The 14,099-nt window shown below is 44.7% G+C and overlaps 1 protein-coding gene across 1 annotated transcript; it reads right to left on the bottom strand.

The window, feature by feature from the left end:
• Positions 1 to 432: 432 nt before the first annotated feature.
• dld (deltaD) lies at positions 433 to 8,905 on the bottom strand. The gene is made up of 12 exons (XM_040011817.1): positions 8,346 to 8,905; positions 7,903 to 8,196; positions 7,051 to 7,111; positions 6,045 to 6,302; positions 4,481 to 4,541; positions 4,246 to 4,376; positions 3,968 to 4,137; positions 3,661 to 3,877; positions 3,378 to 3,554; positions 2,576 to 3,281; positions 2,195 to 2,450; positions 433 to 2,107 (listed from the first exon to the last, which is right to left on the bottom strand). The coding sequence occupies exons 1-12, from the start codon at positions 8,397 to 8,399 to the stop codon at positions 2,102 to 2,104; spliced, it is 2,391 nt and encodes a 796-aa protein (XP_039867751.1). The 5' UTR covers positions 8,400 to 8,905; the 3' UTR covers positions 433 to 2,101.
• Positions 8,906 to 14,099: the final 5,194 nt, after the last annotated feature.

A 14,099-nucleotide genomic window follows, 5' to 3' on the forward strand; every position in this document is an offset into this window, starting at 1 on the left:
CACACACACGCATGCACATATTACAATACACACAAGGAGATGGGTCTGGCCTCAGAGGAGGCTAGCTAAGCGTTCTATGATTATGGGGTGTGTCTTTGTCTCATTTAGTGGTTCCACAAGGAGACAGTCTTCTGCTGTGTCAGACAAACACACACATACACTCTCTCTCTCTCTCTCTCTCTCTCACACACACACACACACACACACACACACACACACACACACAAATGCAAAACACTTATAGTATCACTAAGTGACATCAAATCCCTCAGCTTCAATTTTCCAGATTACTTTTTTTAAAATAACCTACAAATGTAAGAACGGGCGAGTATTCATGCTTTGCTAATTTACACAGCTTTTAAGAGCATGTTGCATACTTCTCATAATCCCTCGTTAAGCAGAAAGGGAAAAACAAGCATTCAACACCAGATGTGCCATATTTCATTCCTTTTTTTTTTATTTTGGAAAAATATTGCGCCTTTTTTCCAGTATTAAAAATGACAGGCTCTGTACATCAGACTTTTCTCTTAAATACAACACAGTCACAGTGGTCTCAAGTGCCTAACACATACATGCATACATACTTACATACATACATTATCTGCCAGATAAAAAAAGAAAGAAATCCAACTTAAATTATAACAGGATTAATTAAAAAAATCACAATGAAATGGAGCACAAATAATTACATAATTAAATTAAAAGAATACATCTTTCTTTAGATAACAAATAAAATAAAAAACAAATGATCTCAACCAACGGCAGGCAGGGTGATGGTGTCCTTGAACTGGCTAACAGTGGAAGAGTGAAGGGAGTGGAAGTGAGCAGTGCATTCAATGACACAGGCGTGAACTCTCCTACATGCACACACAAACACACATACAACCACACACTCGTGCTGTCTCACACACATGCACGCTCACGTCTATAGTGCAATGAGGTCTTGGCAGTTGAGACTAGTCCTTTAAACTTCAGCCTACTTGGAAAAATCAACAGCATCACTAGAGGTCAGGAAGAAAAAGACCAAACTGTCAATTTGAGCTGCTGATGCAATTTCACAAAATTCTGGAAATGTTCTGGAAAGGGATGTGCAGCAAATTCAAAAAGAAATCATACACGAACTGATAACTAAACTTCAAATATGTTTGTTTTGAGTTCTTTCATCTGGATTTTTTCTTCTTGGTTCGTCCTCTAATGCCAAAAGTGTTTCCTAAGTTGCTCTGCCCAAAACATTTCCCTGTGTGTCACAACTTTCAGGGGTCAGAGGCCAGTATGGCCCAACAGAATCCATGTTGGATCGATCTGCAGTCACTACTGGAGTCCTTAGTTCTTTAGTTTGTGCCGAGAACCAGCTCAGCATTGTTTCTGTCAGTGCTGCAGAGGAAAAGCTGTTGAGCTGCTACAGAAGTAGTCCCACAGTTTTATTTGTGTCAAGAAAGCTCAGACTGTGATTTATATTTAATGAATAGATTGTAGCAGTTTAATGTTTCTACAACTCTGCTCTCTGCTCTGCAGCACTGCACAGAACTCGAACTACTCATTATCCATGACAGATTTTACACTGCATTGTAAAACACAGCACATAACAGTACTACAACAGTACTTTAAAAATTCTCAGTACTCCAAAGGTACTTCACTGTTCATTCAATCAGTACCCCATGGTACTACAATATCAACTGTCGACATACAAGTCCATATTCCACTGATTGGAGTTCATCCTGTTACAAGCAGTAAATCATCTTGAACTGCAGAAGACGTCTTCATCAGTTTGCCAACAGTCTTCACTGGACTAGACGAGTACTCAGCCAGCGCTGTTTCTGTACAAAGTCTGTACAAGCGCTCGCATTGCCTCCTGGTACTCCGTCCGTAGTGTTGAGTCAACATTAGACCTACATCCATCCAAGAAATATCCAGAATTCACCCGTAGTACTACCGTAGTACTAAGTCCTTGCCAAGTGGGCTCATCAGCACCTTGGCTCAAAGTCCTCTGATAAATCCGAGGGAACAGCAGCAAACAGCAGGAGTAAAACCTCCTGGAGACAAGCTGAGCTCTACTGCTCAGGGCTGGTGTATGTGGACCACCACCTGGTTTTCACTGGTATCATACCTGTAATACAGAAGGGACAAAGTCAGTCTTTGGAACTGCAGTTTTTGTGTGTGTTATGGGCGTTTGGGTCTATTTTTGCGTACTCACCTCTGTGGCAATGATGCATTCATCTTTCTGGTCTGATATGACGTAAACAGACTGGTATTTGGTGTCACTGGTGCACTGGTACCTGCTGTCACTGGGATCGTTGTATTCAACATCACTGGTTGACTGGAATTTAACGTCGCTGGTCGACTGATATTTAAGATCGCTCGCTGCGTGACAGTTCAAATCGGTGGATGAGTGATATTTTGCTTCACTGCAGCTCGGTGACTCGGCCACAGGGTTCTTTTCTGATGCATCACTGTGGGATAAAAGAGAAATTCAGAAATGCTGTCCTTCATGCAACAAACGCTTTCACAGTGATTAAGGGGACATCTGCATGAAATAATTCCAACCGTTAAGAATGTATTTTGATTGGTTGTGTACCTGTTTTTCCTCTTCCTGTATCTTTCCTCTGTATCTGACTCATCCAGCATTTCACATTTGGCCTCTGGCTCTTGGTGACCCTCCTCTTTACATGGTGGCAACTCCTCAGGTTGAAGCTCATGGACCAGGTTGTACTCCACGCTAGGGTACCGAGATTTAAAGCCATTCTTCTCTGTTCCGTTGAGCCCACCGATTCCACTCAGACCTCCGAGAGATCCAGTGAGATCCGAATGATAATCTGCCTTCTTGTTGGTGTTTTTAACTGATGTTGTCATCAGAACTCCCAGTTCCTTGTCGCTGCGGAGACAGTTGTTGGTGGTTGTCAAGTTGTTCATGGTCTCGTGGCTGTCACTGTGGACACTGTCACTGTGATGACTGTGCCGCTCCTGCAGTTTTACCCGAATGTAGACCACCAGCACAGAGCATCCGATCAAGATCACAAGAACCAGGAAGACGCCGGCGCACACGGCCGCCCAAGGGAATCCTCCATTGTCATCCTCCTCATCATCAGGATTTTCACTTCCAGAGTATATTCGATCGGGTCGATCCACAATCTCTGGTAAGAGGAACTGACAGTTGTGACCGCCGTAGCCGGGCACACAGGCACACATATAGCGGCTGCCTCGCTCATGACAGGTGGCTCCATTGTGGCAGGGGTTGTGTTTGCATCGGGAGACAGGGGAGCTGCAGTTTTTGCCAGTATAGCCTGTGAAAATAGTATGGTTTAAGAATCTGAGAAAATGACACTAAGCTGCATAAAAATTCATGTAAACATCAACAAATTTGTCAAAAGTTGTCATACCTGGGGGGCAACTACAGGTGTAGCCACTTCCTGTTTCCTGGCATGTCCCACCATTCTGACAAGGGAAGGAGAGACAATATCCAGAGACGCTACTCCCGCTTTCCTCACAGTTAGGACCTGAAAACCCTTCAGAACACTGACAGAGGTAGGAGTTCACCAGATCCACACATTCTGCACCTGCAGAGGGGAGAGGGATTAAGAGAAAGACCAGTGATTAGTCTCTGGATGTTTTAACCCTGGGTTCAATTGTAGGTTTAGGTGAAGTTAAAATCAGTAAATGTACCATTTAAACAGGGGTTGGACGAGCAGTGGTCAATTTTCTTCTCGCAGTTGAAGCCAGCATATCCTGTCGGGCACTGACAGAAGTAGCCACCTTCCGGATTGTCGACACAATGTCCGCTGTTGAAGCAAGGCCCGTCTGCACAGGTGTTGGCGCTTAACTCACAGTTGTTACCATAAAAACCAGGTGGGCATGTGCACTTATATCCATTGTCATTGTCCTATATTGGAAAGAATGTAAACAGTCACACACACAGGTTTCTTGTTTCCACATCATCTCTCTTTCTGTCTTCCTCTCCTGTGATACTCACAGTGCAGCTGCCTCCGTTGCGACATGGACTTCCGGAACATTCACTGACTTGGATCTCACAGCTGGCGCCTGTGTATCCAGGTAGGCAGGAGCAAGTGTAGCTGCCCTGGCCAGTGTTAGTGCAGGTGGCTCCGTTAAGACAGGGTTTGTGGTGTGTACAGTAGTTCAGATCTGGAAACACGAACAATAACCAACCGTTACAAAAAATATAGTTTAAACCTAAAGCAAAGAGGGTCCAAGCGGGAATTAAGCATGTAGTAAATGTGTCAGTAAACTCACCCTGGTTGCAGAAAAGCCCACCCCAGCCCTCCTGGCAGTTACACTGCCAAGGCTGTTGGCAGGTGCCATGGAGGCAGCCAGGGTAACGGATGCAGTCATCACAGTAACGCCCACTAAAGCCCACACGACACCTGTGAACACGACAATTATTTAACACTAATAGTAACAGAAGAAAATATATTGAAACGCTGTCATATTAATTTATGGAAACTTAAAACTGCTTTTCTGGACTTACTTGCACTCTCCTGGTTTATCACAGAAACCGTGTTCCTCATCACATCCAGGAAGGCAGATTGCTAAAGAGAGTAAACATGCACGGTTAGGTAACCCACTGGAAATGAGGCGTGTTTGCACTCCATCAATCTTCCAATCACTTTAATTCCTTTTCAAGTCACTGACAGCTTGTCTGACAGTCCATCTGGTTGGCCCCCAGGCCTTCTTATCTATTTGGTGGAGTCATTCATCTTGTCTGGTGCCATGTTTGTCTGCCGAATACGTTCACCTGCTCAGGCATGTTTCTAGAGTATTTTTATTCTCTATTATTAAGAGGCTTAATTCACCAGTCTTTATGGTTAAAGGTCTTCTGGAGGTCTTCTTAGCACTTATAATGCAAAAGAGTAAAATTTGGAGGGTAATTGGTGTCACTGGGTCACTCTTGTGAACAGGCTGACATTTGCTGGTTTCTTCATTGCTTCAAAAGTTGTTGAAAATGCTACCGTTTTGGCCTTAACACCCACACAAGGAGCTACGTCAGTTTTGGTCACCAAACGAGGGGGATGCAGCCAACAAGCCCTCTCTTTTAACATGGTTGTTCTCCCATACAAAAGCCTCCCACACAAAGCCTCCTTTCTCCCCTTGACTGTGGGTCAGAAGTCCTTTTTCTCACCCTCAGCCCCTCTCTTTCCATATCCCTCCCTCTTCTTTCTGATCCTCCTTTTTCCTCGTTTACTCTCCCATCCACCTATCCCCTCCTCTCATCTTCCTCTCCTATCCTTTCCCTTCTTCTGCTCATCCTGTCTCTCCTCACTCCCCCCCTCCTCCTCCTCCTCCCCCAAGGGCCAGCTGGTCTGTGTGGAACTAACCACCAGACAGCTGCTCCATTGTCTCCTCTCACCGAGCAGCTGCCCCCTCCACAACAATACACAACCGTGCTCGGCCAATCAACAGCCTGAACCACAACAATACAGGACCCCCACTTGGCCAATCGGGGAGGAGGTTTTGGGCGAGGAGGCCCCAGCGGTCTAATGGAAGGCACGCGGCGTGTGAATTACTGAGGAGCCACTGCGGCTCATTAGAATGGAGGCCTCTGGTGCTATGGGATAACTAACTGACGCCTGTTGCACACGGGCCCCGCATTATGAGGTGAAAAAAAAAGTCCCCAAACAATACAGAGAGGCAAATGACTGTTGGGAAAATTAACTTTGAAAAGTAGTTTATAAACAGTAGAAACTCAAAACCCCTTAAAGCTTATGTGTTTTTCATTTTAAAAGTTAAAGAACTATTTTTTTTAAGATGGCAGTAATTCCAGACTAAGCCGGAACTAGTGTTAACACGTCTCACTTGTGAGGCAGTATTTTGGAATCAGGCACTTTGTGTAAACATCACCGCTTGCTGCTAATGATTGTGCCACTCCTTCAGCTTATCTAAGCAGCTGCCATTGGACTGAAATTTTAACTACTGCATTACCACTAACCTGAAGGTGTTTGTGCTTGCCAACTATATCTCTCAGTTATGGATATTCCTCACATTGCTCCATACAGACTTACTGACATTGCTTGATTAAAACCAAAACCACTCACGTTCAGTGCAGTATTGTCCCTTCCAGCCAGAGTTGCATATGATCTCTCCACGCTCGCCGCAAGTGAAGTGTCCGAAAGCATCATCTCTCGGGCGGCAGAAAACAGAGCAGCCTTCGCCGTAGTAGTACTCATCACACAGGAAGCGGTAGGAGTATCGCAGCTCAGTCTTGCCAGCTGTCTGCACATCGCTGAACCACTCTTCTCCCACACTGAGGTGACGCTGAGTGGCGATCCTGCTGATCAGACGCTCTGGGTTGTCTGAAAAAGTAAATCACACAGCTTGTTGTGAGTCACATGTTGTTGTGAAGCATGGCTTTTCTGCAGAGCGTAGGACAGGATAGGACCCTTTCATTCACATGAAGCTGTCAGTTATATTTCTTTGTTTACTATAGATTTCAGGTCTTGCGGAAGCATGTGTGCTTACGCTCCTGCAGAATGACAGCCACACATGTTTTTGAAAATGAGTCTGTCATGCAGTGAAAAATAAAAGGCCAAGGGGTGAAATCTGCTGTCTGGCTTGCAACAATGCTTTTCTTGTGAACTGTTTTTTTCCCAAATAGAGACAGATTACACCATAAAACCTCAGTGCAATGATAAGATGATGGCTTAAAGATGACAACAGCAAATCTCACCACAAAGACAAATCTGAGAATGCCTATTATCACGAGACAAGTGAACCCACACAGGAAATTGTGCCATTATATGCAAAAACACAAATTTTATGCAACAACATGGCTATGTAATCAAAAACACACTGGACGTTTGCCTCACTGAGATGTAGTATTAGCTGATTCCCCACACTATAATCAGCAGACATTTAGAAATGGTTAACCCTTATTTACTTTTCAAGGGAAGGTGTGTGCCTCAAAAAGTTGGATCTTAATTCTTATAAAAATGGCTGAAAAGAGAAAAATATGACCTGACATTTGAAAGAAAACCAGGAAAACCTATTTGCCTTCTGCTCTGTCTTTGAGTTACACTACTGCCCTTTCTTGCTGTCACCCACCTGTTGTCAGGTCGTCCAGGGAGTCGGTGTGGAGAGCTTCAATGATCAGTGAAAACGTCCCCTGAGGAGAGACAGAGAGAGAATCAACAGCTGCTTAGCCTACAGGCCTCCCTCCCTTCAGAGCGGGCGGGCCATTAGCAGGCCTCCCAATAAACTTCACAGCCTAATTCTCGTGTTGATTAGGTGCCTAATAAGGCCCGGTACCTGCTCCCCTTTTCACACCCCTGCCCATATCACACTCTGACACCGCTGTAAAACCAAACGAGGCGGAATTTCACGCTGTGCTGCCAATGATGTGCCAACTCAGAGGATGTTAAATTTCCCACCACGACTGGTCGGAGGAGAGAGACGTTTGGTGAACACCCCCACATCTCTCTCTCTCTCTCTCTCACTCACACACACACACACACACACACACACACACACACACACACACACACACACACACACACCCTCCTCCCCTCCCCGTTTTATCCCACCAAAGAGCACAGAAATACTACAATAGCCCCTCTCACACACTGCTGACAAAGACCCTCACAAGTGTGGAGTTTGAGAGCATCTGTTGCGTTCTGCACTCTTCAAAGCTAATACATCTCAGTCTGTCAATGCCCTTCATTACTCAAAGTTTATGGGACAGAGAATACCTCAAAACTACGACTTCAAGTGTTTTTTTTTCGGGGGTGGGGGTAACTGTATAATTACCAACAGTGAAAATTGACGCATTGGGCCCGAAAAAACAAACAAACAAACAAAAACAGTAAATGCACAAAACTGAGCTCTAGACTGCAGCTTATCATTATTTCCACAATATTATTAATACTATTACCGATTATATGTCCTGCTTTTACTTACTGGCCATGTGAAACCGAAGGAAAAGCGGATCGGGTTGGTGAAGCTGTCCGCGTTGGTCTCCGGGACCTGGAAGGAGTTGGAGCCGAGGACGGGAGTCACAGTCCCCCCATACGTGCAGGGAGGCTCTGGGGAGACGTTGGCCTGATAATGCTTCAGACAGACCCGAAAGAAAGTCTTGCACTCACACTGCTGCTGGCCCTGCAGGTGAGTGGGGCAGCAGTTGGCATTCCCAGTTATCCCCTTCTTGTTGAGGAACTCCTGCAACTTCAGCTCAAACACGCCCGAGCACAGAACCTATAACACACACGCGCGCGTAATCAATCAATGGAGAGTATTTAAGGCAGGACCCGTGAGAATCAATCTTAAGATGTTTGTATTCAAAAATATGTGCAGAGGGTATTTCAATACCCTTTAATGTTAAATCTTGCTTTCATCGGACCTACCTGGCAGGTGAGTACGGTGAGACTGACAGCCAGGAGCAGACACAGGCGTCCCATTGTGTTGACAGCCCCTCAAAACCAGTGAAAGCTCCACAAGTCCGTGCAGCCCGGCTCAAACACTCATGGAGAAAGTCCTGTAAAACCTTCCCAGTGTCTCGCAGTCAAGGTGAGTCTTTGACGCGCAGTGGGGGTGGGAAGAGGAAGTTGTAGTGAAACTTTTCCTTTTGGTGCGTCTGTCTTCCGCCTCTATATTTTCCAATACACTGCGAAAGTTTGTGACAGAAAGGCTGTTGCAGTGCAAAGTAATCCCCAGCAGACTGATCCACTCGAAGAAACGTGAATGAAATCCCCGATGGAAAGAGTTAATTCCAATCAGTCGGTGAAGAAGCAACTCTTGATGGGCTTGTTTGTTTTTCCACTTGATTGATCATGATATGCTGATCATAAACACAGAAAACAAATCTGCGGTCCTCTCCGTTTTCCTTGGTGTGGCAGTGCGTGTGTCTGATGGGTCTACTGCCCCGTGCAGGGTTTTATACGGGGCCAGCAGGCGAAGGGTAATAAGATGCAAATGAGCCCCTCTGCTCCTCTTCTTCCCCTCCCTCCACCACCACCACAAGTCCGCCCAGGGGCCATCACAAAGAAAGGGAAGGGGGAGGTAGGGGGTGCACACAACTTTTCTAAACCCGCCCCCCTCCTCTCTTTTTCTCAAAGGGATGGACCAAATGGCTAGTGAGCTGTTAAATGTGCAACAACCCCATGCTTCCCCCGATGCCTCCCTCTTCTAGGACGCACTGGGCCCATTTACATTCCGACAAATTATTTTACCTCTGGACAAAATCCTCCATCAAGCGATTTATACACATGGTGCAGCCAGACGCACCGTGGCTTCTTATATTTGAGGGGCTATGGTAAAGGTTTGGCCTGGCTCGTTCCTTGGATGGCCAGCCGGCCAGCCAGCCGTCCCAACTGCGTTACAACGACCATCTGCTCCGCTGCATTCCTATGGTGTTACCCCTGCCGTGGTTTTCACAATGCCACACCCCCAAAACAAGTCCCTCTATTCTTATTATTTTATCTTTATTTCTTGGCTTAGAGACCTACAGCCTTTCTCCCCACTTGCGCCCTCATTATAAAAACATTGCTGCTGTTTTCCTAATGTAGGCTGCACCAAGTGTGCTGTTATTTTAATACCCACGTCTTGATAAAAATGGTACTGACGAGTCTCTTCTTCAAAACAGCATTGAATATTAGAACCGTGATACCGAGAAAGAGCTTCATTTTAACTCATTACGATTTTTCAATGAATACAATCGATTTCCTCTAATGGTTAATAGATTTTGAACCATTTTGAGTGGATAATGACCAGCTTTAGGTGCTCGAGAATATAAAAAAAAATCTCCGAGAGTGCGCTCAGTGGCCTCAGGCGAACACACCAACCGTATTTGTAGGCATGCCTGTGTATTTCCCTTACTTGCAGTTTGATAGAGACAGTAAAAAAAACAAAAACAAAAAAAACTTGGTGGTGTGTCACTCGCGTGGCTGTCATTAAGGGACTTTATGGGGGAAAGGAGGGGGAATATGAGGCGGGGGGAGGGGGAGTCATACTAGGAGTAAAGTTTTTTTTCTCTTTGTGCTTTCAGCTGTATGGTAATTGGGACGGCAGCACCTGCTCTCCCACAATAATACAGCACCAGAGAGAGAGAGAGGGAGAGAGAGAACGAAGGGGAAAACATGGCCGGGTGCATAAACAATAATCTTACAATGTGTTTTATAATAAAACATCATATTAACGAAATACAGTCAGATTATATTAGATGCTGCAGACCATCACCCTATTCACGCTACAGTGTAAGTCAGAGAGTGTGCTCGCTATACACCAGGTTGGCAACACAACTCGCGCAGGGTCCACTGTCTAATTTGCATATGTGTGTATATCCGCAGAGAAATGTGGGCAAGAATGCGCACTTGTTGGCGTGATTTATTCTGAGCTTATCTCTGGCATTCCCAACTGTGCTGTGATTCTTTACCAAGTCATTAATGTCTCACGGGATTACATATATATCTAAAACAAAATTAGCAACCCTGCAGGAAAGCAGTAATTAAGCAATTGTTTTTCAATATAGATAGAAATGAAAGGCTCCAAAGATAGCTGTTGTGTAAAAAGACGATTTCCGATGTGATTTTATATCCAATATGTTTACTTACATTGATACATAGACCACAGTCATGAGGATTTACGAAGGAATTATACATAAAATAAAGAAATTACATGTTTCACAATTTTTACTCTAGTTAATGTACCTATATTATTATCAGCCCAGCCCTTATTGAACTGTTATGTTGTGTTTGTTGAAAATTATGCTGCCCTCTTTGCCAGAAGTCTGTTGAAAAAGACATTTTAATGTCATTGATACTTTTTACTTAGATAAAAGAAGTTTATATAAAAATCATTTGGCTAAAAACTGATTGCAGCTTCTACTGTACCGTACATGGCGTTACATATGAGAGATATGTTTGGCAGACTAAATACCGACTTTTCCTTATCTATTTATTTTTGGACATTTCAGTTCATTCACTTTAGGTTCCGCCCGTTTTATGTAACACCACATTTTCAAAAAAAAATGAAAACCTTTAAATGAGGTTTGAGCAGCAGTCAGACTCAATGAAGAACTGAGTCCTCTTCTAATGTTTACAGACAGTAGCGCGCACTCACAAGGGCGCGCGCACTGGGAGATTTTTAAGGGGGGGGGACTTAATTAAAAACTCTAATGGAAGCTACTCCGTCTGCATATCATTACTGCTTTGGTTTGCCGCGGTACACAAACAAGGCCTTCATTCACACTCCACAGATAACATATGCACAACTTTCGGCCTGTCATGTCAGGCGCACACGGCGCTGACGGGCTGCTGCGGGAGCGCCGCAGTGCCACCATGCACAAGTTTGATGACCCTGCTTGGTTCTCCCCTCCGGGTCAGTGTATACATGTCTGATGTGGTTGCGTGTCCGCGATGTGCTCTTTACACCCCTTGAAAATGATTGAAAGGCCTTTAACCTTAAGCTTTAACGCTATTATCCCTGCCTGCCACCGTCTTTCCACATACCCGTATGTGTGTTTAGCTGTAGGACGCTGCTCAGAGCTGCTCATTTCATTTAGCCAGTTGATTTCAACCCCCTTTAATAGCCTGTGATGCGTCTATGTGGCGTGGCGTAAAATCCCCCCTTCTCTAGGCCTTTTATTTACACTCATCCCGACTTTCAGAGGTCCCTGGTGCTCTCTTTCCCTCTGTGTATCAGGCCAATATACCATCAGTCATTCATCACCATGACATGGCACACATTTTCCGATTACGCCAGCAAAGCGTGACTGAAAGGCATGGTTACATGGAAAGTGACCCCCCCTCCATCGTTCACCAGCATCAAGACAACATTTTACCCTAAAACGTAATTTATGCCGAGAGCTTCTCTAATTGTGTCTTAAGGAAACAGCAGAAAGTAGAAACTCCTCCCTCTTCTGATCCCCCTTTGTGTGTGCGTGACCGTGCGTGCACGCGTGTACGTGTGGGGTTAAAAAATAGTTTAACTGGAGGTCGATTGTTTAACTGAAGTGCTTTCCTGTTGTCTGTGTGTGTGCGTGTATGTATGTGTGTTTGTGTGCGCGCGCGCGAGCAGGAGCTCCGTGACACATAGTGGAACAACAAAGGAAGAGGTCTCGCGCCCCGCCGCCCATTCATCCCTTTCTCTTGCGAAGTAATTCCCATTGATTCCTATTGAACGGCGAGTCGCGAGCCCCTCGGGGGAGAACCGTGTGATTTGTGAAGGGTCGCGAGGACAAGGCACGCCCCTCCTCGAGCCCGGCCATCTGCTCACCAAACACCACAACACCAACCAAGTACCAAATGGCTTCCTTCATCTCTGTCTCTGCGTAGTCTCTTAATTTCTCCGTTTACGTTCACTCATCTACTCCATCTCTCCGCCACCATTCCACCTCTCACTCCTTCATTTCTCTCATCCCTCTTGGGTGAGAGTAGGTGGCCTCCGTAGGTGGATCAAGGCCTACTGGATGCCAAATCACAGTGGAGGCATGCAACGGGTATGAGGTGGCCATATGGCCTGTGCGTGTGTGTGTGCGTGTGTGTGCCAAGAAATGGATGGATGGATGGCCGTCGTGGGAACCTCCACATCATCACCATCACACCGACCGTAAACATTAACGCACACATGCTGGGACTGCTGTAGGAGAGATAGATAGATTATCTCATTAACAGCAGCATTGTGATCAGGAGGCTCACCTCACCTGGGCCAGGAATATACCGACTTACACCATCTGTCAGCCTCATTGCGACACTCTGTGTAATCTACATATACATTTATCATTTGAACCGGTTCAAACGTTAAAATGTGGCCTTCTATAGAATATACATCACATAAAAATACTGCCTGCTCCAGTGCTTGTGTTTAAGTAACAGGAAAAGTAAATGAATTAGTAAACAGAAAATAAAGCAATTGTTACCAGTTTCACACATTTCCAAAGATTACTTGGAAAACGTTTTATTTTTTATCTTATATTTTGTAATATAATGGTTATCGTACAATGTGACAAAGCACTGACAGAAATGTGAAAGTAAAGAAAAAATACCAGTGTGTGTGGGTGTGTCTGTGTGTCAGAACATGTGCCCCTATGTAGATATGTGAAGCTCTATTCACTCCAAATTATTATTATTACTATTATTATTGTAATAATTGGATTGTTGGTTGCTTTAAACAAGACATTTGAAGACATTCTCATAATTTTAGGGAATCTTATAAAAACATTTCAGTGACACAAAAATATTTTTCATGAAATATTGATATGAAATATTCAGATTTTTTCAAACAATATCTCTTTCATTACACCGAGTGGAATTTAATTTGTCTTTTTTTGTTGCATTTTCTTGCATCGTTTTACAATAAAAATGTTTACAATCTTATGGGTGACCACAAAATGTGAGTTACAAATAAATCTACTCCTGAAGACTGTGCAGAAATGGGACAAAGCCTACAATATCCTGCTATTTGCTGTTTGTTATGTTTGATGTAATGTTTGATTTATAAAGAGCAACCAACCAAACAAACAAACAACCCCTGCTTGCACTTTGAACAAAGTGAACACCCCCCACCAAAAAAAAAAAAAACTCCCTCAGAGGAGGGGTTTGCCTTTAGTTTGAGAAGCACCCTCCAGCAGCAGCAGGATTAGCCAGGCCAGCTGCCCACAGAGACCATGAGCCCTGAACACTGACATCAGGCGTGACCTTAGAGTGGTGACTATCAGAGACCCTGAGGGGATCTGGACAGCACTGTGTATGAGTGTGTGTGCGTTGTTCATTCAGTTGGACAACTGTTGAGCCTGTATAGATTTTGCCAGCGGTGTTCTTTGTACGAGTGTGTGCGTGCTTGTATGGTCAATTCTTTCCGGGGGTTAACTGCTTATCCAGTACAAATGGGAGGTGTAGGGGTGGGGGCGCAGTTGTGTGCTCCTGGAACATCTGCCTCTGTTTCTCCTGAGTCAAGCTGTGGTCAGGAGAGGAGGGGAGAGGGGGAGGCAAAAAGGGGGGAGCAACTCAAGGGGAAAGACATGGAAGCAGAGAAGGGAGAGTCAGCGCAGAAGAATGAGGAAGCTGAAATTATCCAAGAGGCACAGGTCAAAAACACTGAGTGCTAAAATGGGGACTGGACTGGTTACTGTGTTTTTATCTACCTATCTAATTTTACTATCA

The sequence above is a fragment of the Simochromis diagramma genome, unplaced genomic scaffold, assembly GCF_900408965.1.
Source record: "Simochromis diagramma unplaced genomic scaffold, fSimDia1.1 OVJJ01000603.1, whole genome shotgun sequence".
Classification (NCBI taxonomy): Eukaryota; Metazoa; Chordata; class Actinopteri; order Cichliformes; family Cichlidae; genus Simochromis; species Simochromis diagramma.

Bases quoted from the DNA above. Each gene is read 5' to 3' on its own strand.
- dld (XM_040011817.1), bottom strand. From the start codon at position 8,399: ATGGGACGCCTGTGTCTGCTCCTGGCTGTCAGTCTCACCGTACTCACC. The intron at 3,878-3,967 runs GTGAGTATCACA...TTTCCAATATAG, and splicing joins GCAACGGAGGCAGCTGCACT to GACAATGACAATGGATATAA. The intron at 3,282-3,377 runs GTATGACAACTT...CTATTTTCACAG, and splicing joins CACCTGTAGTTGCCCCCCAG to GCTATACTGGCAAAAACTGC.